General features: G+C 48.2%; 1 protein-coding gene across 2 annotated transcripts in view; it reads left to right on the top strand.

The window, feature by feature from the left end:
* The window catches only part of Znf395 (zinc finger protein 395), a 39668-nt gene that overhangs the window by 9413 nt on the left and 4248 nt on the right, over positions 1 to 26007 (top strand). The window contains exons 2-6 of one of the 2 annotated variants that reach the window (XM_059273457.1): positions 18231 to 18495; positions 19792 to 20000; positions 22184 to 22293; positions 24695 to 24933; positions 25522 to 25622. In XM_059273457.1, the coding sequence (XP_059129440.1) occupies positions 18253 to 18495; positions 19792 to 20000; positions 22184 to 22293; positions 24695 to 24933; positions 25522 to 25622 (902 nt within the window). In that variant the 5' untranslated portion in view covers positions 18231 to 18252. The remainder of the gene's footprint in view (positions 1 to 18230; positions 18496 to 19791; positions 20001 to 22183; positions 22294 to 24694; positions 24934 to 25521; positions 25623 to 26007) is intronic. The other variant, XM_059273456.1, reaches the window with a different exon arrangement.

The following is a 26007-nucleotide window of genomic DNA, read 5'->3' as shown; positions in this document are numbered from 1 at the left end:
GCTTTAAAAATTTTTTTTGTTTGTTTTTGTTTTTTTAATGTGAATTGTGGGGATCAAACTCAGGCCCTTACCTATCATCTTCCCAGCCCCTCAGTCTTTACCTTTGTTGGAGACAAAGTATGTAGTTGCAGTTGGCCTGAGATATCTCACTTTGTATCCCAGGCTGACCTTGAACACCCCAGCTTCCTGCCTCAGCCTCTCACGTGCTGGGGTTGCCAATGTGGATAGTCATACCCAGGTACTTTTCCCCCCTTAACAGCGAACTGGTAAGAATCAGCAGTTGTCGGTTTTATTTTGTTCTCTGAGTACTGGGAAGTCATAAAACTCTTGGTTAAAAACAGCCAGCCAGTGGCTAAATGCAGTCGGTAATAAAACTTTCCTTTCTAGCTGGAGAGACGGCTCAGCGGTTAAGAGCACTGGCTGCTCTTCCAAAGGTTCTGGGTTCAATTCCCAGCAACCACATGGTGGCTCACAACCATTTGTAATGAGATCTGGTGCCTTCTTCTGGCCGGCAGGCAAACACGCAGACAGAGCACTGTATACATGATAAATAAATCTTAAAAAAAAAAAAAACCAAAAAAACAAAATCACAAAAACAAAAAAAACCTTTTCTCTTTTCTGTTGTTTTTTTAAAGATTTATTGATTTTTATGTGTATGAGTTTTGCCTGAGAGTATGTCTGTGCACCATGTGTGTTTCTGGTGCCTGTGGAGGCCAGAAGGGGGTGTCGGGTCTTCAGGTGCTGGAGTTACAGGATAGTTTTGAGCCGCCATGTGGGCGCTGGGAACCTGAGTCCTCTGCAAGAGCAGAAAGTGCTCCTAGCCCCTAAGCCATCTCTCTGGCTCCTTGTCGTCTATTTTTATGTGACTGTCACTATGCTGTGCACCTTATATAGTTCAACAGATGTTTCTAGTGTCCTGTAAAACAGTTCAGAGTCCCTTCGTTTAGCTGTGTTTGAATTTTTTTTTTTAAACATGGGGTCTCTTGACATAGTCCTGGCTGTCCTGAAACTCACTATGTAGACCAAGCTGGCCTTGAACTCACAGAGATCCATTTAACCCTGCCTCTTGAGTAGAATTAAAGGTGTGTGCCACCTCAGCTGAGTTTTGTTTGTTTGTTTTTTTTGTTTTGTTTTGTTTTTTGGTATAATTAAATGCAGTGGAATTTTCAGATCTCAGTGTTCTTTAATCAGTTTTGACAAAAACATCTTTTACCCCAGAATTTGTGTGTGTGTGTGTGTGTGTGTGTTGGGGGGGTGAGTGTGTGTGACTATTTTAAGATAATCCTTAATTCTCATTCTAATGAAAGTACCATAAGTTTGATTTCTATTACTGTAGGTTAGTTTTACTTAGTTCTTAGTTTTGTGTGTTCTTGAGGATTCAGTAAGTGGTATCTGACGATGAGGAGGTTATAGGTGTGTGTGTGTGGGGGGGAGGGGCTGAGGCTGTTAATCACTGGGGTGAGATTTTCTAGCATGCATAAGGCCCTGGGTTGGATCCCCCTGTATGACAGTCAATCAGTTAATCATTCAGTTTCCAGTGTAACTGGGTGGCCACAGTAAGTAAGTTGTAATGCTATAGTGTTTTTCTTATGGGTTGTTTAGGTTCTTCCTCTTCGTTAGCCCAAGGGATCTAGACTGATTCCCAGCTGGAAGAGTCAGAGGAAGCGTGATGGGGCAGGAACTGTCTCATTGCTGTGTGCGTGCGTGCGTTCCGTGTGCCTGCCTGTGTGCCTAGGGTGTGTTTTAGCTTGTTGAGTTGGAGTCCTGCAGTATGGATTAGACCTGGAGTGGCTCCAAGGAGGTCCCTTTGGATTACCAAAGTCCCCATGACATACTCCCCCCACCCGCAGCCCCACCCCCACTGACATAAAATTTAACCATCTGCAGAGTTTCCACAGAGTTAACTTGAGTTGTGCCTGTGAGACTGAAATAAGATCCGAGTTGCAAAACGAGCTGCTGGCTTGCAGCGCGCGCAGTCTGTGCACGGCTGAGCTTGCGGCCTTCTGGGCAGGCAGGGGCCGGATTCCAGTGGAAATCACTCTCAGCTAAACACGCTATTAAAATGTATTGAGCAAGGGTCCCAATCTCTCCTTTAAAAGAAAATTCAATGAGCGAGAGTTTCATTGCGTAAATAATATATGAACATACTCTCTATAAGGGAAGAAAAATTCAGACTTAAAGCAGGGGGAAGAAAAGGCTTCCTTGACAACCCTCCTAATCCTAGTGCCCCCCCCCCCCCCCCCCCGAGGTTAACCACTGTCCTAGGGTTGTTGATATTCTTTGGATGCTTTGCATACTTATAGCTGTGCCTCTAGGATTTAAGAGTCAAATGCACTGTATAGCATGTGGGTATACGGTACCAGCATGTCTCGTTGGTGTGTCAAAGTGGCCTTGAATTATTTCCTGCTCAGGTTTAGAAGGGTGAACAATTGTTTCATTCTTTCCTAATTGATGGGCACAGGAGTTACTTCTTATCTTTTTCTGTTACCAATGTCGGTAGAGAAAAAACATTGTTGCAGCCTTTGCGGCTCTTGGGAAGCTTCTCCCTTAGGCGCTGGAGAGGTGGAGTTCTTGGGAGATTTTACATCCTGATAAGACATGGGACAGGGGGCATGTCTGAATTTAGAAGGGTGCTTGCATTGTGTTTTGAGAGCAGGATTTAGCATGTGCAAGGTGTGTGTTCTATGGATCTCATTGGCCATGCAGGCCAAGTGATGGTAGGTGAGAAAGACTGGTGTTGAGAAAGGCCCCTTTGGGCCGGATAGTTGATGTCTGGTCCCATGCCCTGAGGATTTGGTCTGTATGTTGATAGTGCTTGTGTGAAGAGTCAGAGGGTGGATGAGCAGTACTGTGGGCCCAGAATGGGTAATTCTAAGCTCTTTACTCTTTGACCGGAGACTCAACTCACCTGTGGGTCTTCTCCTTGTCCTCTTTAGAATACAAAGCATCGCTTCACTGGTCAAGCTCGGGTGGGGCACTGGGAAGTGTTTTTAGTGGTCTTCTAGTGTCTAGACCCCTGCCACACGGTGGTTTATGTTAGAGAAAGAAGCTCGTGTCTTTCTCCTCTTTGCACTGTGGCCATGGATGCCTGCCCTCTGCAGAACTCCTAGAAGACAAGTGTGTTAATTAGGTCCCAGTGATGGACTTTGGAGCCAAAGTGGCAATGGAGAGTGTGTATGGCCATGTTCCTGTCTCAAGGCTGGCAGTGTGCTGGTATGACCAGTGACCCATACAAAAACCCTGTGTGGTCTGCAGGAGTTCCTGGGCCTTCTTCCGATCCTTCCACAGGTGGTGAAGGCAGTTTCTGTGGGGACCCTGGGACACCTAGTCTTACGTTTGTGCACACCTAGGCAAGCATTCCCATTCTTGCTTGGTGTACTCAGAGGGTGGCTTTCCCTCTGGTCTCCTACAGGTGTTTGCAGACCCTACCTTTCCTGTCCTTTCAGGACTTGAGGCCGGATCAGCCACGCCCTCCCCCCCTCTCACTTGGTAGTTTTTCCCAGAACCCTCTTGGCTTTGACCCCTTCAGTCTTCCCTGTCCACCACAGAGCACAGAGATAATTTACAAGTGTCTTTTTGTCAGGGGAGTGGCCTCTGTTCCCAGGGTGGAGAGCCTTTTAAGTTTATGGGGGTTGCGTCCTTTCTTTTCTTTCTTCCTTTTTTTTTTTTTTTTTAAATTAGTTAACTTTTTTATTTGCACTACATTAGGCAGAGTGAATGTCTTTATAAAACAGGTTTATTTGTCTTGAAAAACCAAGGGGAAAAAAAGAGAATTTACTTACGTGGATGTGTCTTCCAAGTGTGAGCCTGTGCCCATGGAGGCCAGAAGAAAGGATTGGAGCCTTTGAGGCTGAAGCTAGAGTTCCAGGTAGTCATGAGCTGCCCCAATGGGTACTAGGAACTGAACTCAGGTATTCTGGAAGACCAGCAAGCACTCTTTATTTGCTAAGGTATCTTTTTTTTTTTTTTGTTTTTTCGAGACAGGGTTTCTCTGTGTAGTTTTGGTGCCTGGATCTCGCGCTGTAGACCAGGCTGGCCTTGAACTCACAGAGGTCTGCCTGCTCTGCCTCCCGAGTCCTGGGATTAAAGGCATGTTCTACCACCGCCTGGCTTTTTTTTTTTTTCTTTTTAAGATTTATTTATTTATTATGTATACAGTGTTCTGTCTGCATGTAGGCCTGCATGCCAGAAGAGGGGACCAGATCTCATTACAGATGGTTGTGAGCCACCATGTGGTTGCTGGGAATTGAACTCAGGACCTCTGGAAGAGCAGTAAGTGCTCTTAACCTCTAATCTGTCTCTCCAGCCCCTGAGCCATCTTTCCAGCCCTGTGGATCTTTGTTGTTTTGTTTTGTTTTGTTTTGTTGAGATGAGATCTTACTATGTGAGCCAAAGCCATTCTTGAACTCTTGATCCTTCTCCTCAGCCTCCCACGTCCTGAGGTTATAGGTGTGTGCCCAGCATAGGATGCTTTTTTGCTTTTGGCCTTCATGGCTAGAGTAGAATGTCAGTCTGATCCACAAAGATGTACATGTCCTCATCTGTGAATGTTACTGCACTGGCAAGATTTTGATTTTTTTTTTTTTTATTTTTTGAGATGCCCTCCGCTGCCATTGTCAGTGGTAAATTCTGTTTTCCTCTTTTAAATTTTAGTGATTATTTATTGTGTGTGGAGAGTACATGTGTGCAATGGTGCATAAGTAGAGGTCAGCCTGTAGGAGTTAGTCCTCTCTCTCCACCGTGTGGGTCCTCGGGTATCAAACTCAGGTTGTCTGGCTCACTTGATGGCAAGCACCTCTACCTGCTGAGCCATCTCACTGGACCAGTATTACAATTTATTGTTTTCTCCACTGTAGTGCTACCTTATAATCTGCCTGTAAATTTGGCTCTTCACCGCTGCCTCCAGTTTGATGTCTGTTATTTGGCCCTTGTATTGGGGATTGAATTTAGGACCTCGTGTATGCTAGCCAAGTACTGTGTCGTAGACCTGAGACAGACTCACTCAACCCCATTTCTTTTGTTAGAAGTCTCTTTTGGGGGGATGGTAGGAGCATGAAAACCCTTGACTCTCCAGAACCCACATACAGTGGGTGCGGTAACACGTCTACAATCCCAGTGCTTCTCTGGTGGGCTGGTAGACGGTGACAGGAGAGCGCCTGAAGCTTGTGGGCCAGCCAGCCTGGTGTTTGCAGGTCACAGCAAACCAGGTGGAGGGCAAGAGACTGACTTCCCAGGTCGTCCTCTGACCTCCACATGTGCCCTGTAGCATGTGTGTCTACTCATTAATGCACAGACATCACACACACACTCACACACACACACACACACACACACACACACACACATACACACACACACACACACCCTTTTTTTTTTTAATTTTTTTTTTTTTTTCTGAGACAGGGTTTCTCTTGTGTAGCTTTGCGCCTTTTCCTGGAACTCACTTGGTAGCCCAGGCTGGCCTTGAACTCACAGAGATCCGCCTGGCTCTGCCTCCCGAGTGCTGGGATTAAAGGCATGCACCACCACCGCCCGGCCATACCCCCCCTTCTTTATTTTTAATTGACCAGCAGAATTATACCTATTTTTAGATGGGGGCAGTGTGTGCATGTTGCATAGCTGAGCTCTTTTGTGTGACACACACCTTCTCATTATTGTCTCTCTCAGACCTGGGGAATCAATAGCTAGGAAGAGGAGCTCCATGACCCTAAAAAGCCAAGGCACCCCCCTCCATGTGTACGAGTGTGTGATGTGTATACGTGTTTGCTTGTGTATGGGGTGCGCATGCTTGTGATGCCTGTGTTTGTGGAGACCGGAGGTTGGGAGCCTTCCTTCCTTCCTTGCTCTCCACCTTACTCATCTAGGCAGGGTCACAACTGAACCTACAGCTAGCTAGCCGATAACCCCAAGTCCAGCTAGCCGGATTGCCCTGATTGTTCCCGTCTCTTCCAATAGCTGGATTTACAAGTGGGCTCCCATGTCTGGCTGGCATTTACATTGGCTCCAGGGATCCAAAGTTTGATCCTTACAGTTGCACTGTGAGCACTTTATATACTGAACCATTTCCCCAGGCCCTAAGGCATTTTTGAAAAACAAACAAAATAACTCCAACACATTATTGTCTCATCAAAGCCTCATATCGGTGGTGGCACACGCCTTTAATCCCAGCACTTGGGAGGCAAAGGCAGGTGGATCTCTGAGTTTGAGGCCAGCCTGGTCTACAGAGTGAGTTCCAGGACAGCTGGGGCTACACAGAAAAACCCTGTCTTGAAAAACCCAAACCAACCAAACAGACAAAAGCTTCAAATTGTCCTGTAGGATAGAAACTGGCATGTGTGTACCATTTTACAGGTGTAGTAATTGAGGAATAAAACAAAAGAGGCTTTTTTCCCCCTGAGGTCACATAGTTGGGAAGTCTGAACTCATTTGCTGGCAGCCCGGGCTGCTGGATTGTGCCTTCTCTGTGGGTGGCCCCAGTGTGTGTGTGGGGGAGCCCCTTCCTGGATCACTGCCCCAGGGCCCATTTCCCCTTTCCTGCCACAACTACCAGTGCCACTTTGACCTCAATGTGACTTAAGATCTTTAACAAGGAGCCTGAAGAGTCATCCAGCCTAGCCGGCCCGTCACTCATGTGTGACCATTCTGGCTGTACTGAGGAGTGTGCGGGGCTTTGGGACTCTGATCATCTGAGCTCCCAGCTGAGTTCTGTCATTTCTGTTTCTGTGGTTCTGGACAATTGCTCAACCTCCCTGGGACTCAGTTTGCTTATCTAGAAAATGGGGATGACCAAAGTGCTTATCTTGTGAATTCTTTGGGAGGATTAGATGAAGTACAGATTGTGAAATGCCTTGCAAGTGACTGGTGCTTTGGTATTTGATCAGCACGGCTATTGGACTGGTCTGGAACACAGCCTCTGAAAGGCTCTGGCTTGTGTGTCAAGTTTCCTATTCTGTGATTGCCTGTTTTTTTCTGTAACCAACCGTTCTAATGAAGTAGATATGAGCAGCTGTCCTCTGGGATCATAGATGTGTGCCTCTACTCGGGGCAGGCCACACATTCTTTTCAAGGCAGGATTGGAACCTCCAACTTAGCGTTGTCTTTAGGAGCAAGGCCCTGGTGTAGCTAAGTCAGCAGATGGTTGGGGCTGGGCCTTTGCTCTGTGGTGCCCCTGTCCCCAGGTTTCTGGTGAGTCAGTGCTTAAGCGTGTCTTAGCACCAGTGTGGGCCGGATCTGCTCCACGAGGCCGGCCAAGCCACACCCCAGGGAAGTTTGGCAGTCAGCCTTGAACACCCTGGGCAGGGCCCCAAGACAGATGTAGGCACAGGGGAGCTGAGCAGGGGAGCAACCCGTGGCTGAAGAGAGGTGACAGGCGGCTGGTCATGTGGAAGACAGGCGGGACCTCGCTCTGGACTCCCTGAATGTCTAGGTTGGCACTGATCGTGGTCTGAGTGCTGAACCCAGGGGATGTGTTGTTGGTCAGGAGGCCTCTAACAGCAAGAGGTTGGATTTCTTTTCCCCCATCTTGCTGAAGTCAGCTTTGTTGGGATTTCAGTTAATTAGTGGCTCATCCATTGTAGGCTTCTGGATTCCCTTGAGAGTGGGTAGTCGTATTTCAGGTTCTGGTACGGTACCTTGGTGCCGTGCCAGTTCCTAGATGGCTGCTGGATGGACAGTGGCTGCTCAGGGCTGAGAGTCATTGGCTGTGTTCTATAGCATGGCCCTAACGGCAGTGACAGGAACACGTGCCTTCTGGATTTGGGGCAGTGTGCTGGCATTGGCTCAGCGAGGCGGATGCATTCTCGCCTCCACAGGTGAGGTAAGGAGCTGCAGGCTCTAAGGTGGTGGCTGCTGGAGTGGACATGGATTTGAGGGGTACTTGTATGGTGCCTTGATTTCTGCCCCCACTGCTGATGTCTTTGCAGGGACAGAGTCTCTTGTGTCTGTCATCTTTCCCTTTAAATCTGACACTCCAACCTGGTACCTGAATTGGTGGTACAGTCGCTGGCCACCCGGAACTCTGGGTGCCCTGGTTCTCCACCACAGGGAAGTGGCAGGGCTGCTGGATGACCTATTGATTCCAGCCAGGGGCACCTCCAGGTACTTGGGCTCTTCCTCCAAGCCCCGCTGCTTCTTTATTTGGCCCTGTCTGGAAATGTGGTACTTCACAGGAGTGACGTCAGAATCCTGCAGCCTCCTCTTCTAATGGGTTCACGGTCATCAACCCTTCCCATTCATTTGGCATCACAAGGGTCTGAGGTTAATTCATTCAAATGATGTCCCAGTTCCTAAGTAGGTTTGCTTTAACCACGTCTCCGAAAAAAATACGTGAATTCTATATCCCGTGCCCCGCTTCCTTCTTCAGAGAGTCAAACATCACCCTGACTGAGCTTCAGGAGGGGACCTTGGGTGCTGTTAACACCTAGCTTCCCTTCCTGGTACGCACTACTGGCTTGTTAGGTTTTCGGGGTTCTCATGTCTCTGCTGTATGTTTTGGGGTGCCCATATTGCCAGCTCTGCCTGTCAGTCCTGCAAGTGCTTCATGTAGACTCTTCCTCCTGGAGAAGGGAGAACCAGACCAGGAGGAGCCAGGAAAGCTGTAAATGCACCCCCCTCTCCCCTCCCTCCCTCCCCCCCCCACCTGACCTCCACCGCCGCTAGTGTGAGGAACCTTGTTTTCTCAGACATAAAAACAGGGGTACTATTTGTCCCTTCATATCAAAAATTATTTTACGAATAAATAAATAAAAAGAATTGTTTTACATTTCCGTGTGTGTGTGTGTGTGTGTGTGTGTGTGTGTGTGTGTTCGCACGCGTGCATGTGCATGTGGAATTTGGTCAGAGAACAGCTTGCAAGAGTTGGTTCGAGCCTCCTGTTGTGTGGGTCCCAGTGATTGAATTCAGGTTGCCAGGCAACCTGACAGGCACCTTTACCCCTGGGCCATCCTCTGTAGTTTACTGAGTTGTTGGGGTGGGGTAGGGGGTCAGGAGAGGAAAGCAGCCCGGAAAATGTCGTTCGATTGAGAGGAGACAAGGAGTCACCTGAGTGTTCCTCCTCCGTTCACTGAGCTCCAGCACCAGGCTCCCAAACTTACCTTGAAAAGCCACAGAACCTTCCATGTCTGGGGCCTGTCTCCCTGGGGAAACTCGGCTCCTAGTTCCCTCCCACGAGACCTGGCTCTGGGGAGAATGCCAAGTCAGCACTTCGTTATCTCCCTGCCTCCTTCTGGGAGGCTCATGGAGGAGTTTCAGCCCAGTTTCAGTCAGTTTTAACCACGCCGTTCCCTCTCTGGTTTTTCATTTATTTGCTAGTTGAAACAGGGTCTTACTGTGTTGCCCAGGCTGTCCTAGGTTCTAAAGGTCTGTGCTTCTGTCTCCCCAGAACACAAGACTAGGAATTGCAGGTATGCACTGCCTGTTGTTTTTGGTGTGTGTGTGTGTGTGTGTGTGTGTGTGTGTGTTTGCATATGTTTACAGAGCTAGGAGTTGAAGCCAGGGCTTTGGGGCATGCTAGGCAAGGACTCTCCTCCTGGGTACCCCCAACCTTTTCACCCCTTTAAAAGTTTTGAGACTGAGTCTCACTAAGTTTTCCAGGCTTACCTTGAACTTACTCTGTAGCCTAGACAGGCCTTGAACCTGTGATCCTCTAGAATCTACTTCCTGACCAGCTGGGATCACAGCCCTGTACCTGTTCCAGTGCCTGCTTTTATGAAAACAGTCTAAGAACTGAGTTTGAGTGCTATTTACGACCCTGCTTTGTGTTGGAGAGATGACTCAGTGGTTAAGGGCACTTGTTCTTGCAGAGAACCTGGGTTCAGTTCTAGGGGATCTGATACTCTCTTCTGATTTCTGTAGGAACCAGGCACATCTAAAACACTCAAACACATAAATCTAAACAAATGAAACAACACTGCTTTACTTTTTCTATAAATGTGTTTGAGTGTTTTTGCCTGTCTGTCTGTCTGTCTGTATAATGTATGTGTGCAATACCCACAGAGGCCATAAGAAGGTACCAGAACCCTTTGAATTGGGGTTATGAGCTGCTGTGTGGGTGCTGGGAATTGAACCCAGGTCCTCTGCAAGAGCAGCAAATGTTCTTAACAATTGGACCATCTCTATAGCCCTTTGCCTTGCTTTGATGTCTGCATGTCAGGGGAAACAGCAGGTCTTATTTTAGAACTATGTTTTGTTTCATTTTAAAATTTATTTTATGTGTAGGAAGTGTTTTGCCTATGTGTATGTATATTACTTGCATGCAATGCCCATGGAGGCCAGCAGAGGGCATCACATCCCCTAAAATTGGAGTTATGATGATTGTGCGTTACCATGTGGGTGCTGGGAACCCAGTCAGGATCCTCTGCTAGAGCAAGTGCTCTTAACCGCTGAGCTATCTTTCCAGGCCCTAAACTAACTGTTCTTGAGTCTGGGACCCTGGGAAGCCTTGTTTACAATATCAAACCTGGACTGACAAGCAAAATACAGTCTGCAAGAGGCTCTGTGGTCCCGCTGCTGCAGGTTGAGTATTCCTCAGCAGAAGTGTCTGGGGACAGAAGTGTATCAGATCTTGCACCCTGCCCCCAAATTGGGAATATCTGCAAATACACAACAACATATCCTGGATAGGGAACCCCTGTCCAAACACAGAAGTCGTTTGCTTCATCATACCTTAGTTGCATACCATGAAGGTAATTTTATTTATTTATTTATTCCTTTTTTTTTTTTTTTTTTTTTTTTTTTTTTGAGACAGGGTTTCTCTGTGTAGCTTTGTGTCTGTCCTGGATCTCGCTCTGTAGACCAGGCTGGCCTCGAACTCACAAAGATCTGCCTGCCTCTGCCTCCCAAGTGCTGGGATTAAAGGTGTGCGCCACCACCGCCCGGCTATTTATTTATTCCTAGGTGTATATATGTATATATGAATGCTTGCATGTATGTGTACCTCACATGTATGATTGGTGCCCTCTGAGGCCAGAAGAGGGTGTTGGATCCCCTGGACCCGGACTTACAGATGGTTGCAAACTGCCATGTGGATGCTGGGAACTGAGTGAACCTGGTCCTTTGTAAGAGCAGCGAGTGCCCTCACCTGCCAAGTCGTCTCTGGAGCTTCTTGAACACTATTTTCAGTGTGTCTGTGTTTTCACTGTGACCTGTCATACGAGGTCGTGTGTGGAACTTTCAACCTTGTGGCGCCAGACTGGAGCTTGCCGAGTTTGAGCTTGAGCATTGTCACGTTTGGTGGGGTCTGTGAGCAAGCGGGGGCGGGACAAAGGGTGCTGTGTTCCTGAACGAGGGAGGAGGAGGAGGAGGAAGGTGTGAGGGGAGGGAGAGCGTGCTGCTGGGGAGCTGTGAACTCCTTCCTTGCCTGCCGTAGCCTGCTGCAGGCAAACAGAGCGGCCTCTGTCACCCCGTTGAATGACAGCCGGGCCGTGAGACCCACAGGCATATTTGTTGATCAGGTTCATTTATTGTTTGCTGGAAACCGGATCAGATGACCTGCTTCTCTGGCCCATCCGCTGGAATATGAAAATGGCTCTGTTATTGGAGACCATTATTCTTCCCTTCCATTATCCTATTACATCTATTACCCACAACGGGAAGAGGCTGCGTGCTCGGTTACCGGGATGCTCTGGAGAGGGTTCCAGCCCTGATTCCGGGTTGGCTGACCTTATTTAAATTTCCCTGGTCCTCCAAATTATAGGACTCTGATATAATGTAACCTGGATTAAAAAACAAAACAAAACAAAACAAAAACCTTCAGAAAAAGACAATTAGAATCCCCCGAGAACCCACATTTTTACTGTCTGGACAGCTGATTTGAAATTTTAAATATGACGTTTTATCTATTTAAGTTTTGGGTGAGGGTGTGCAGGTCACAATACACGTGTCCAGGTCAGAGGGCAACTTGGTTCTCTCTTTCTACCTTGTGGGTCCAGGGGATCAAATGCTGGTTGTTAGGGTTGGAGGCAAGTGCCTCTACCCACTCACCAGCCAGTGGATTTAGAAATACCAAATAGAAGAACACAAATTAGAAAAACACAAACATGTTCAGTGCTGTGTATCCCCATTGGAATATGGAAATCTTAAATATATGTATGCCCTCACCCTAAAAGAGATGAGACGTGGAAGCTGGGGAGATGGCTGGAAAGTGTTCTGTATATAAGCACGAAGGCCTGTGTCCAGATCCCAAGAACCAAAGTGAGACTGAACATGGCAGCATGCATCTGTAACCCCAGAGCCTCCATTGAGATGGGCAGTGAAACAGTGATGCTTGCGGGCCAGCTAGCCTGGTGAGGGCTGGCATCTGAGGATGCCCTCTGACCTACACGTGTCCCCACAGCACACACACACACACACACACACACACACGCACACACATAAAGGACTTTTGAATATTGGAGATGGGAGGCTTTGGGTTAGGGCCTTGAATGCCTTCACTGAGATTTAGTTTCCGTTTTTTTTTTTTTTTTTTTTAAGATTTATTTTTATTATTTCTAATTATGTGTGTATGGCTCCGTATGTGCATGTCAGTGGAGCGCAGCTGTCCAAAGAGGCCAGAGAATGCTGTGAATTCTCCTGGAACTAGCTGAGCTGCAGGTGGTTTGTGTCACCTGTCATGGGTGCTGGGAGCCAAACTTGGGTCTTCTTCGAGAATCGTTCCTGCTATTGACTGCTGAGCCTTCTCTCCAGCTCCCTCACGGGGGTTTCTAACTGAAACCAGGTAGGGTTTTCTCCCGTCTCTGTGGTCTCAGAAAAAGCCTAAGTATGTTAAGTTTTGTGGTGTTTTTTTTTTTTTCCTCCAAAGGCTTGAGAACCACCAGGTAGTGGCGATGGGATGTGGCAAAGTGCAGGTGGTGGCCTGTGAACCGGAATGGTCAGGAACGTATTTGCTCGTAATCACTGTAACACACAGGTGCACACGGCACCTATCAGCCCAGATACTAGGTAGTCATTATTGGAAATAGATCCCCGTGGAGAGCTGCTGGAAATAAGAGACACGGTTTTCTGATAACCTTTGTCCTCTGGTTGAATTTAGAACATAACGTTGAAAAACAACTCGAATTAAAACATTAAAGATTTAAAGGAAAAAACAACCCTGGTAATTCTCTAGTAAAGGATGAAGATAGCACACAGGATATTAAGGATTGAAAAAGCAGGTTCCTGTGGACTCATGGGCTGTCAGACCTGTAAAGGCACAAAAACTGGGGTTCAGCTGAAGCTTCCCATCTTCACTGTGACCTACTCATCTGTGATGATGACGTAGTGAACACCAGACCTTTGGCAGTTAGGAGCCTCGCTCCAGACTTCACCCTCCTCACCTTTGACAGAAGTCCCATGAGTTGTGTACTAAATCACTGGCTTATGACCTGTGTCCTAGAAGTGCGGGTGGGTGATGTCATGGCATGCTGCGTGCGATGCCCCTGGGTAGTGAGAGGCGCAACCATGGTGTGCAGCTCCGTGCACTTGCAGACGTGTGCTGAGACATGCCGGGGTCCAGCAGCCATCATGTGATGAATGGCAGTTTGTGACTCTGGACCATAGAGTTTATTGTTCCTGTCAGGTCCAGTTACGTAACTCATGGCAGATGTCTGCATTAAAGGCCATTAGCACATCAGGATGTGTTTGCTGAGAGTGGTGGACAAGTGCTAACCGTCTCCAGACATTGGCCAGAGTACACAAGCCGCCCCTTTCCTATTGGTGACAAGCACCTGGGGTTCCAGTTCCCCCTTACTTATGTTCTGAGACCACTTTGGCATGAGTTGATGCCTCTGCAGGAACCCTGTAAGTGGAGAATGTAAAACCGGAAAGCAGCGTTTGGCCACACGCTGAAGTCCAGGCCTTGTTTCTCTACGGTATGGGTTTCTTCATTTTTCTCTGCTGTTACAGAACCACGTGGCAAACCGGGGGATGGCTGGTCTAGGAACCATCAGGAGCATCCAAGAAAGCATCCAGGGAGGAGTAGGTAGAAGCAGAGGCTGGGGAAGAGGGGCCTGAAAGAGACCAGTGGGAGGGGTGCATGCTTGCTAGGGGGCAGGGTGAGATCCTCCATGCCGGTGACCAGCTAGCATCCCCGGAGTAGGTGTGGCCTTACCCCTCTACCCATCTTTCCAGCCAACTTCTGCTGTTAGTGCCTCGTTACTTCTGAACCCTGAAAGCATAATGTGTGTTTTTGAGTGGATCTTGGGAGAAAGTAACCAGCCTGTGGAAGCGGGCCAGAAGCAGGCGAGTTGTGCCTGTGTGTGCCTCTGGCCTCTGGAAGGTACGGGCTTCCCAACCAACAGAAGAGCATTCTTTAAAAAGAAGCCGGGCTTCCAAAAACATCATCAGAGTTTGTTGCCCAAACATCTCAGGTCCTTTCTGAAGACCAGGACCCAGGAGGTTTGGAAACACCGCTGCCTTCATTTTCAGTACTAGAAACCCCAAACTTCCGGCTCAGGAAAGTGGGGGTGGCTCCTGGGATTTTTTTTTCATTTATTTATTTTTTATTTTTATTTTTTGCCAAGCACAGGGCTGGTGGTTTCTCCGTGGTAGTGCTTCCACCTGTTGTCAGTAAGTGGTATTACACTCTCGCTTCTCCGCTCCGTGCTCCAGTCTTTCCTGTGCCTGGGATTGAACCCAGGGCCTCTCTGACACCAGGCATGCACTCTACACCGAGCCACACCTGGCCCAGTGGCTGCTGTTTTAAAAGCCATGTATCTGGGATACACACTTTTTTTTTTAACTGTAGTCACAAAGAGTGACTATACTATGCGAGCACGAAGGCACCAGCTCCTAACTTGGGGACTCTGCATGCCACGTCTTTGCTTTGTTTTTTGGGGGCTCCTGGCCAAGCTGCCAAGATATCAGATTACAGCCTTTGAGCAGTGGCTGCTGAGAACCGGCCATTCCACTATGCTCAATATTTGCCACTTTTTGTTTTTCTTTTCTTCTTTTTTTTTCTTCCTGTGACAGGGTTTCTCTGTGTGACCGTCCTGGCTGTCCTGGAACTCTCTGTAGCCCAGGCTGGCCTCAAGTTTACAGATCCACCTGCCTCTGCCTCCTGAGTGCTGGGATTAAAGACGTGCACCACCACGGCCCGGCTGTCACTTTTTTATTATCCTTTTGTTACTGCTGTTTTTTCTTTTTTATTATGTTTTTATTATTTAAAACGATTTCTCAGTTTAAATGTTTGATCATGTTCTTCCCCCCTCCAAGTCCTTTTAGCTCCTCCTCCCCTCCTTATCCCCCAACTTTTAAGTTCTTCCTAAAATAAATAAATAAAAACTCAATAAAACAATGCTTCTGAACCAAGAAAACAAAGCAATATCAAAACAGAAAAAAAAAAACCCTGTAATCAAATAAAATATTAAAAAAAAAAGAGCAAAAACCAAACTTGAGTCCATTATATGTTGCTCATCTGCTGAACGTGAGGCTGCTGTGGAGTAGTTGATACACCCAATGTCACTCCATTGGAGAAAACTGATTTTTCTCTCTCCCAGCAGGTATATAGTTCAGTGGTTAGCCTTTACCTTAGTGGCTAGGTTTTTATTCATCCATTTAAAAAATATAACAAAATAAAATACAGTAAGATAAAACAAAACCATCACATTGAAATTGGAAAGGACAGACTAACGGGAAGAGCCCAAGAGAAGGCGTAAGAGCCAGAGACCCACTTGTTCCAACACCCAGGAATCTTATAAAGACACTAAACTGGAAGCCGTCGTATATATGGAGGCGATCTGGTGCAGACCGGTGCAGGTCCTGTGCGTGCTGCCTCAGTCTCTGTGAGCTCATGAGCATTGATCCTGTTGATTTAGAGGCCTTGTTTCCTTGGTGTCCTCCGTCCCCTCTGGCGCTTTCACCCTCTCCGCCTCCTCTTTCATAGCTATTTTTTCCCTGTCTTAGTTGGTGGTTGTAGACGTGGTTGCTAGTAGAACTTGTCTGGCTAGTTGGGAAAAGAAGCAAGATGTGGGGGATGGGGAGGTGGAGGGGGGCAGGGGGGACAGGGGGCGGGGTGAGACCCAGACAAATCAGCCCCGAGCTACTTCTGGACCAGAGCAGAAAGTAAAGGCTTATAGACCTGTTCAGAGACAGCGGATGCTAACAAGTGTTAGAAGGGTATTTAGGACATGCAGTTCACTACATTGTGTGTGTGTGTGTGTGCGTGCGTGCGTGCGTGCGTGCGTGCGTGCGTGCGTGTGTGTGTGTGTGTGTGTGTAGGTCAGAAGACAACTTGCAGGAATTGGTCCACTGTGTGGGTCCTGCGGATTGAACTCAGGTCATCAGCCTTGATGGAAAGTGACTTTATCCACTGAGTTATCTCGATGGCCCTGATGGGCTTCTGGTTATGGATTGGGAAGGAAGGAGAAAGGGGAGGGAGAGGAGGACGAATGTTCTGGAATACCTTTTTGAGACATTCAGCCTATGTGCATTTAGCCTGATGACGTTCTGGGCTGGGGAAGCAGCCCCGGGGTTTTGATTCCTACCCTGACCCCACCACAGTTGGAATGTGCTCCACGCCTAGCTGTTCTTCAGCTAGATACCAACTGAATGGACAAATAGACCTTGAACAGCAGAGACCAGAAGTATGTGTGGAGACCGAGAGGGGTTGAGAGGCACAGGACGGCTGGGAGGAGGAAGGCAGTGTGAGCTGCCAGAGACTGGTCTTTCTTCATCTGTTTGATGATTTATTATTTTTACTTTGTGCATACAAGTGCTTTGCTTGCATGTCTGTCTATCTGTCTGTCTGTCTGTGCAGAGGCCAGAAATAGGGCATTGGAATCCCTGGAACTAGAGTTATGGTTGTGAGCAACCGCGTGGGTCCTGGAACCAGACAGACGTGGTCTTCTGGAAGAAAAGCCAGTGCTTTTAACCATGGAGCAACCTGTCCAGTCCCCGTGTTGTTAGTTTCATGGTGGGTATCCAAAGTTGTCTGTAGCTTTGGAGCAAACCCAGCTTGGTAGTCTGTGTATCTAATAGATGCCCTGGGTGCTCATCAGGCAATCATGTGAAGGAACCTCAGGAAGGAAGCAATGGTAGCTGGGGGGTGGGGGTTGGCTCAGGGGGTGCCTGGTGGAGGCAGAGTAGGTGAGACAGTAGAACATGGGACTTGGACTTCCAGGAAGAAATGGGGGAGTTTGTTAAAGCAGCAGCGTTCACCTGCCTAAGAAAGGACTGGTGGCCGTTTGTACAGATCAGCACTTACTGATGTAGGAAAAACTCAGCTGTCGTATTAAGTGAAAACCAGCTTACTAGAAATGATTTAATTTTTATAGAAATAAAGTGTGGCAGAACTGGGGGAATCGGCTCATACTTGTGATCCTTGCACTTAGGACGCTCAGGCAGGAGGATTGCCGCAGGTCAAGGTCAGCTTGACTTATGTAGTAAGTTCCAGGCCAGCCGCAGCTACCTAGCAAGACCTTGTCTCAACAACAGAACAAAACAAGAACAGAAAATTCGAGTACAGTTATAAAAGAGGGAGTGAGATGTTTTTAGGGGGGAAAATGGGAGTCAAGGCTGGGGATGTAGCTCAGTTGGTAAAGGACTTGCCTAGCATACCTGGAGCCCTTGGTTTGTCCTTCAGCACCACATAAAATGGGCATGGTGGTGGTGATGGGAGCAGGGGGATCAGAAATTCAAGGTCATCCTCAGCTGCATAGGAAGCATCGGCCTGAGCTACATGGAATGGGAGTCTTAAAAAAACAATAAAAGCCGGGTGGTAGTGGCGCACGCCTGTAATTCCAGCACTCGGGAGGCAGAGGCAGGGGGATCTCTGTGAGTTCGAGGCCAACCTGGTCTACAAAGCGAGTTCCAGGAAAGGCGCAAAGCGAGAAACCCTGTCTTGAAAAACAAAACAAAACAAAAAAAACAAACAAAAAAACAATAAAAATAAGAACTCAGGAGTGGGGAGGAGTGGGTATCTTTGGGAGGCAGGTTCACAAGTGATTTTATTTTCTTTGAGTTTGTCAATGTTTTTTAGATGACCTCCTAGGAATAGGTATCAATTTTCTGTAGAAAGAAAAGATGGAGCCAGCAGGATGGCTCAGCACGTAAAGCAGCCTGCCAACAAGCCGGACGTCCTGAGTTTATCCTCACGGCCTACATGGCAGAGAGAGGACTGATTCCTCCAAGTTGTTCTCTGATTGAGTGTGTGAGCACTCGAGTGTGTGTGTGTGTGTGTGTGTGTGTGTGAGAGAGAGAGAGAGAGAGAGAGAGAGAGAGAGAGAGGAGTTTACTCACTGCCACTTTTGTCTTCTCAGCAGACGTAACAGAGTATCCAGCATGCTGTCCCGACGCCTTGGTAAGCGCTCCCTCTTGGGAGCCCGGGTATTGGGACCTAGTGCCTCTGAGGTGCCACTGGGGGCCAGCCTACCCTTGGAACCACAGATAGAAGTGCCCGAAGGAGCCACGCCCAAGCCCTCACTTACCTCTAAGGACCCTATGTGCCAGGAGCAGCCCAAGGAGGTCCTCAAGGCTCTGGGTACCTCAGGCCACCCACAAGTGGCCTTTCAGCCTGGACAGAAGGTAGGTTGATCCTAACATGGACGGGTACCCTGTCTCTTGAGTGTTGGGATTGGCAGACTAGCAGTACCTAAGTGATAGGCTGGAAGTCCTATAAACCGGGGCTCTTGGCAAAGAATGTACTGTCATTTCAGACCAGGGCATCTCCATGATTGTCATGTGGAAGAGAAAGTGGCCAGGCATTCTGGGATGCTCAGAACCTCAGATCAAAGCATGGCCTCAACTCAGTGGCCTTTTGTCTGCTTCACTTCACAAATTTAGGCAGCAAGGAGAAAGACCTTAGACTATAGGCGCCAGAGAAGAGATTTGCAGAAGTTGCAGATGGAGGTGTAGTCCAAATCTGATAAGAACTGTTTTTTTCCTTGCATCCCCTTGCCATGGCTGGGCCCATGGTCACCTAGGCCTGATTTATCACTAGATCCAGATTCATGGGCTCTTGCCATTGCCTTCTCCAGAGACTTGGCCTTTGGCTTCCCATGAGGCTTGGTGCCCCCAGACCTTTGTCCTCATGAGATAAGGTAGCCTTCCAACTTCCAGGTACCCTGATGAGAGAGCAGTCTGCCTCTCCCTTTCCAGTATGTACTGGGGAGAATGGAACTTAGAACTCTCCAGAAGAAAAGCATTGAGTAAGAGGTGTTTACGAGTTCAGAGGCAAGGGCTGGTGGTGAGTAACTGAAGGATGGATATAGAGTTGGGGTTCAGAGAAACCCCAGTTGCCGGCCTGCTCTGTATCCTCTAGGATGGAAGGTGTGTAGGGAGCTCTAGGAGGGAGATTTGATCCCGTGTGGCTAGCCTGAGTGTTTGGGTGGACAGCAGCAGGTGCCTGGGAATACCTGCTTCCTTCTGGCCTGTTTAGGCTGCTATAATGGAATACCCAAGGTGGGGAAATGTATAGACACTAGCGTATTCTGCTCACACTTCTGGAAACTGGGAAGTCCGAGAGGAGGATAAGGACAGGAGACTATGAGGGTCCTCACTCACCCTCCTAACACTGCACACGCTCTCTGCCCGCCCCACTCTCTGGATGATTCTCTCGTTAGGACAGGCCGTTTGAGAGAGCAGCAGTTCACGTGACATAGTCACACGTGCTAGACCCCACTTGCTGACACTGGTCTTGGGGGTTAAGTGTCTAACATGTGAACACTGGGGGTGTCTACCAGATCTCAGCATGTACAAATTAAAGATGAGTGTATCCAAGCACAGACTGCAGCAGATCACCTGATCCCTGGAACTGGGATCCTTAAGGGCTTTGGTGTGGAAACTCCCCAGTGTTGACCATTGGCCATCATTCCCCTGCAGGTCTGCGTGTGGTATGGGGGTCAGGAGTGCAAGGGCCTGGTGGAGCAGCACAGCTGGGCTGAGGACAAGGTGACAGTCCGGCTACTGGACCAGAAGTTACAGATTTGCTGTAAGGTGGAAGAGGTGTGGCTGGCGGCGGAGCTGCAGGGTCCCACATCCCAGGTGCCAGCCTACAGACCCGTGTCTAGGAACATCGATGTCCCAAAGAGGTTTGTAGGAGTGGCAAGGGTTATAGATATGGGCTGGGATCTGGTGGGAGGAATGTGGGGTCTTGGATACCTACTGGCTGGGATGGTGAAGCTAGATATGGAAGGAAGCCTAGGTAACATCCTTTCTTCTCCAAAACTCTCTTAGGGGTTACAGCTATTTGGTTTGCTGAAGGTTTAAACTCAGCTCCTAATTTCTTATGAGAAGAGTCAGGAACAGATGAGACCAAGTGCCAGCGCAGGTTCTGTACAGGGCAGAGAGAAGTGAGTTCAGCCTTGTGGGCCAAGCAGACTCTGACATTGCTGCTTGCCGCAGCAGCCGTGGACATAAAAGCCTGCAGGCACGCACACCGTGCTTCAGTGGGAACTAACCAGGGTCCCCAGACTTTAGTGTGCTTCAGTATCATTTGTATGTATCATCTGTCAAGAAGGAAAATGCTTTTGATTCTGAAATAGCATTTAAAAAGGTAAAGCCATCCTTTCTTGGCTCAAAACTGGAGATACAGGCGGCAGCAGCCTGTGTCTGAAACAAGCTGGTCTGATTCTTCCCTTGGATGCTAAGAACCATTGGGTAAAGAATGGATATTCTGCTTCGGAGCTTAATGATATGATGTCACCCTGGGACTCTAGATCCCAATGTACACCTTATGGTCTATCTGTATTGTTCTTTTAAGATTTAAAAGGAAAATCTGGAGCTGGGAGATGGCTCAGTGTGTCTAAAGCAGTTTCTATGCAAGCCCAGCAACCTGAGTTCAGTGCCTGGAACCCATGTAAAGGTGGAAAGAGGAACCTACTCCCCAGAGCTGTTCTCTGACCTCCACGTGTGTGCTGTGGCATGCGTGTACTAATGCTCACACAGCATGCACAAACATAATAATAATAATAATAAATAAAAATTAAAAACAAGAAACTTGGCCAGCTGAGATGATTTTGCATGTAAGATATGCAAACGGCTGAACTCTCTTCCACCCCCTTTTGTGGGAATGGGGGCTGTTGGTAGACCAGGTGGCATAGAATTTTTTAAATGACATTTATTCATTGATTATGTATGGGGTATGTGTGCGTGCTGTGGTGCACCTGTGGATGCCAGGGGACAGCTTTCAGGAACCAGTTCTCTTCTACTCGTGGGTGCTGCGCACTGACCCCAGCTAATCAGGCTTGGCAGCAGGTACTTTTACCCATTGAACCACCCTGCTGGCCCAGCAGACCCGGTGTTTTCAGACCAGAGGAGTAGCATTGCTGACCGTGGATCCAGTGAAAGGCCAGAAAAAAAATCTTATTTTTCTATTCTGGGGAAGTGAAAACACAAAGATCATGTAAAAGTACTACTTAATAGGTTGATGGCTTTGGTCCTTCTGCTTCAAACCCAGGTGCACAGTTTGGTAGACCTGGTGTATAAATAATGGGCGAATACAGTCCTTTGAAATAGGCAGGCCACTGGCAGTTTATTATATTCTAATTTCCTCCAGATACTTTAGATTTCAGATAGTGCATATTTTACTTCCAAACCATATAACTATACGGATTTAAAGGAGAAAAATAAGCACATGCAAAATTCTCTGCAGCCTGTTGAAAGCATGGAGCTTAGCAGTGGGAGGTGGTTTCATCTGGTTATTTATTTTATCCTGGTTTGTTTGCTCACTGGCTTATGTAATAGGTTCTGTTGACGTTCAGAAGCTAACAGAATGCTGTGTTTATTTTGGCAGAGGGGAGAGAAAAATCCATTAGTGTAATTGTTTCCTCTTAAATTTGAATATAAGACAGGGGAAGGAGGTAATTTTAGTGTTTAGATTCCAGTGGGCATCATTGGTTCCCATGCTTCAGCTTATCATTTTGACTCTTCTCTCTGCTGCCCCCAAATAAAATGTTCCATTTGAAGTTGTGGGGTTAGAAGGAGAGTTTGGGGAGAGCTGCTGTCTCAGGTGTCAGCCCCCCATTTAAGCAGGGGCCCCACCTGCTCATATCCTGGGCTCACTGAAACCCCGCCCGGAAGAAGCACTTTTCACGGACTGTTGCTTTACTTTCCACGTTGAGCTCCTGCGGGTTGCTTGGGTGGGGACTCCGGGAGGACAGCACAGCGGTGTAAGGTGATCCCATGAAAGTAAGTGGATGTGGTAGCTTCATCTTCCCAGCCTGGCCCGGCAAGTAAGCCTACCCCCCCCCCCCCCCCCCTCGTTTGAATCCAGGAAGTCGGATGCAGTGGAGATGGATGAGATGATGGCCGCAATGGTGCTGACGTCTCTGTCTTGCAGTCCTGTGGTACAGAGTCCTCCGGGGGCCGAGCCCATCTTCTCTGGTGAGCAAGTGGGGTTGGACTGGTTCCTGGCATGGCAGAGGCCCACGACCGATGCTCTCTATGCTCTCTCTCTCCAGCCTCTAATCGCCAGTGTAGGCTTGGCCATAGGGTTCTGGAGGCTCTCAGGGCTGTTGATCAGCTCAGTTTCCTCCTCTGAGCAGAAACTCCTTGGTGCTCTGTGACAGTGATTGGACTCAGCACCTCAGCCAAGATGGCCACTCAAGCGAGGTCTGTGGGATCCTGGACAAGGCCTCGGGGAACATTTATTCAGTTCACAAAAGCAGAACTGTGCTGGGCGGTCCCCTAGGGGCTTCCCATTATCAATACTCACTTCTGAGCGCCTAAGTCAGCCTCATAAATCAGCGTGGGCTTACAGGCCAAATACCTGAGCTGAAGTCTCAGATCTGGTTGCTTTATACAAACCAAATAGTATAGGCCTTTGAAAAGACTCTGGGTAAAGGTGCTTGCTGCCGAGCCTGACATCCTGTGTTTGGTCCCTGGGACCCACATAGTGGGATTAAAGAACTGACTCCCTTAAGGTGTCCTCTGACCTCCACTTATGCACCGTGACACACACACACACACACACACACACACACACACACACACAGATACTTTAATAAAAAAGTCCCTAATAGTACGATTTCAAATTTATGGATGCAAACAGAAGTCTTCTGGTTATAATCCCCAAACGCTTTACCAGTACTTGGGGGGGCAAGCATTAGAGAAGGATTGCAGAGTAAGTCTTCTGACAGGACTGGTAGTGACGTAAGTTACTTTACTGGAATTCCTTATCTGCCAGTCCTAAAAGCCATTTACAAGTTTGTAGCTAATTCTAATTCATACTGAGAGGAAAGTGGCCTTTACAAGTGTCCCTCACAAGTAAGCGCCTTGGAGTGACAGCGAATTTAATTACACCACCCGGAGGCTGTCACCGCACCTGGGGACACCTAGTGGTGAATCCCAGCAGTGCAGCCTGCTTTATTGTGCACCAAGGAAGACCCAGAGGAGGGGTGCCAAATTCTCAATAGGTTTAAGAAGTCCAAGACGTTGAGTCAGCGGATTCAGGAAAGGAGCTGAAGGGGAGATCACGTGGCTGGAGTTCCCTCTTGGACCCATGTGCATGCCTCCATGATCGGTTGCTTTGGCTGCTTCTTGAGTTCTGCTGTTGTAAACTCTGTGTGTAGCTCTGGTGACCTCTGGGTTTCCAGGAAAAGCAAGTGATGAGAGTTTTAAGACTAGGTCAGGGGCATCTGGGCAGGAGGGGGTTCTTTATCCAGCATCCTGTTTGGGCAAGAGTCTCCTAGAAGTAAAGAGAGCCTTGTCTGGAAACACGGGACCTCGGAGTTGGCCCAGCCTTCAGATCTGTCCTGATCTCTTAGGGTGTGGCAGTGTCTCTTCAAGCCTCGGGTCCGGAGACTTTGTATGTCTGGATAGGAAGCTGGGGCTGCAGGGAGCATAAGTGTCTTCTATCTCTCTTGCTGTTCTCATCTATTAGACTTTCAGATCATCTTATGCGATCAATTGGCTTGGATTTGAAGGCAAGGCACGAGAGTCCAGCTTGAGCCTGAAGCGGCCTACAGACCCAACGATCAAAAAAGTAAAAAAAAACAAAAAAAAACAACCACTAGGCTTGAGGTTTCGTTCAGTGCTAGAGTGCTTGCCTAGTATGAACAAGGTCCCCGGTTTTATCCTCACGATTCCACAAAAAAAAAAGGGAACAAAGTAAAATATTTTTTAACATTAACAATTTAAAATATTAAATATTTAAAAAATTTAAATTTAAAGTATTTTTTGAATTAGTCAGAGAACCACGCCAAGAATTCCGCTTGTTATTTGTATTCTTCCTTCTTAGACGTTTGAGTTTCAGGGGGCAGGTGGCCACTGCAATGACAGCCCAGAGCCCAGGGCTTCTGAAAGTTCTGAGAAGTTTCTTTGCACTCACAGAGGTTCATGCACTTGTCCAAGTTGAAATGATAGAAAAGCGCTTTTCAGGAAATTCATCAAGAAGGTATCCCGGGTTGCCACCGCCCTGTGGATGTTCTCAGCCAGGCTGGAGCTAGGAAGGGTCCTCCTTTTAGCATGTACAGCATGAACTAGGTTTTAATTGCATTCCTTGTATTCGTCCTCAGTGAAATACAGTTGCAGTGTGCATGCGGTGGTCAGTGATGACCCATGTGGCCGGGGCAGAAAATGTCCACCAGGCAGGGCAGTTGTAGCGCCAAAAATTGCCATAGCATTTGCACCGGCCCTCCCTCATCTTGTAGCTCGGGACGAGATTTCTTTACTAATTAAAATTTAATAATATTTTAATTTTTATCATTTCCATACTCCTTTTTTTTTTTTCTTTGTGCCTGGGGATAAGCCCCCTGAGTGTCCTTTCACCTCTCTCTCTGGCCAGTTTCCCGTGCAGCTTGCGGTGACCCCTGGAAGGAGAGCGGAGACGTGTCAGACAGTGGCAGTAGCACTACCAGCGGGCACTGGAGTGGGAGCAGTGGCATCTCCACCCCCTCGCCCCCCCACCCTCAGGCCAGCCCCAAGTACCTGGGTGATGCCTTTGGGTCCCCCCAAACTGATCATGGCTTTGAGACCGATTCGGACCCATTCCTGTTGGACGAACCAGCCCCACGCAAGAGGAGGGTAGGTGACGGGTGACTGGCGAGACTGTGGAGATGGCCATCCCCCGAGGAGCAGGGACTCCACGGGTCCCAGGTGTGGCCAGTTTTCCTTTGCTGCACCTCTTGTGAAGTCCTTAGATGGAGGCTGCTTCCTTTTCCTTACCATTTTTTTTGGGGGGGTGTGTATGTTTGTGGGTGAACCTGCACATGGAGGCTGAAGGTCAACCTCAGGTATTACCTTGAGGTGCTGTTCATTTCTCCCATCTTAGTTTCTGAGATAGGCTCTTTCATGGGTCTGGAGCTCACCACATAGTCTAGGCTGGGCGGCCCATGAGTCCAGGATCTACCGTCCATCTGTCTCTGCCACTCGTTGATATCACAAGTGTGTGCCACTGTGTCTTTTTGTTTGTTTGTTTATGTGGCCACCAGGTCACCTCTCAGGTCCTCTTGTGCATGTTTCTATGCTCTCCAGGAACCCGTTCCTTAGAGGTTTTTCTTTTGGGTCTGGAGGTCTGAGGATGGCAGCCAGCTGACGTCCTCATCAAGTGACGAGAGAGGCCTGGGGAGAGGATTCACACGCACCAGTTACTAAGACTTCTTTTCCTCCTAGAACTCTGTGAAGGTGATGTACAAGTGCCTGTGGCCCAGCTGTGGCAAAGTTCTGCGCTCAATCGTGGGCATCAAACGCCACATCAAAGCCCTCCACCTGGGGTAGGTACAGAGCTCAGTGCCTTTTGCCTAACGTGCCTTTTAGGTGTGTGTCTCCCCTGCTAACTCCACAGCCCGAATGCTTCTGTGAAATGGCTAGCCACAGGCACTGCCTGGTCCCCCTCCCTGACCACTGAAAGTACAATGTCTTCGCTGGGCAGGGAGACTCTTTATATCATGGTCAAGGTTGCTGCTGTTGCCGGAGAGTGATCTCTGTGTGTCTTGGGGTGGTATCTTCCCACCTGGGGTAGGAAGCAAGATGTTTCAGTTCTGGGTAGAAATAGAACAGTTTGGTTTAATCACCAGTGAGATTCTGTGGCTTAGACACAGTGGCCAAGTTGTACCTCTGCGTCTGTGTGTGGGAGTTAGGTCTATATCTGCACTGTGA

This window comes from Peromyscus eremicus, chromosome 9, assembly GCF_949786415.1.
Source record: "Peromyscus eremicus chromosome 9, PerEre_H2_v1, whole genome shotgun sequence".
Taxonomy (NCBI): domain Eukaryota; kingdom Metazoa; phylum Chordata; class Mammalia; order Rodentia; family Cricetidae; genus Peromyscus; species Peromyscus eremicus.
Note: the sequence above shows the minus strand (reverse complement) of the source record. Positions and strands in the feature narration are given on the sequence as shown.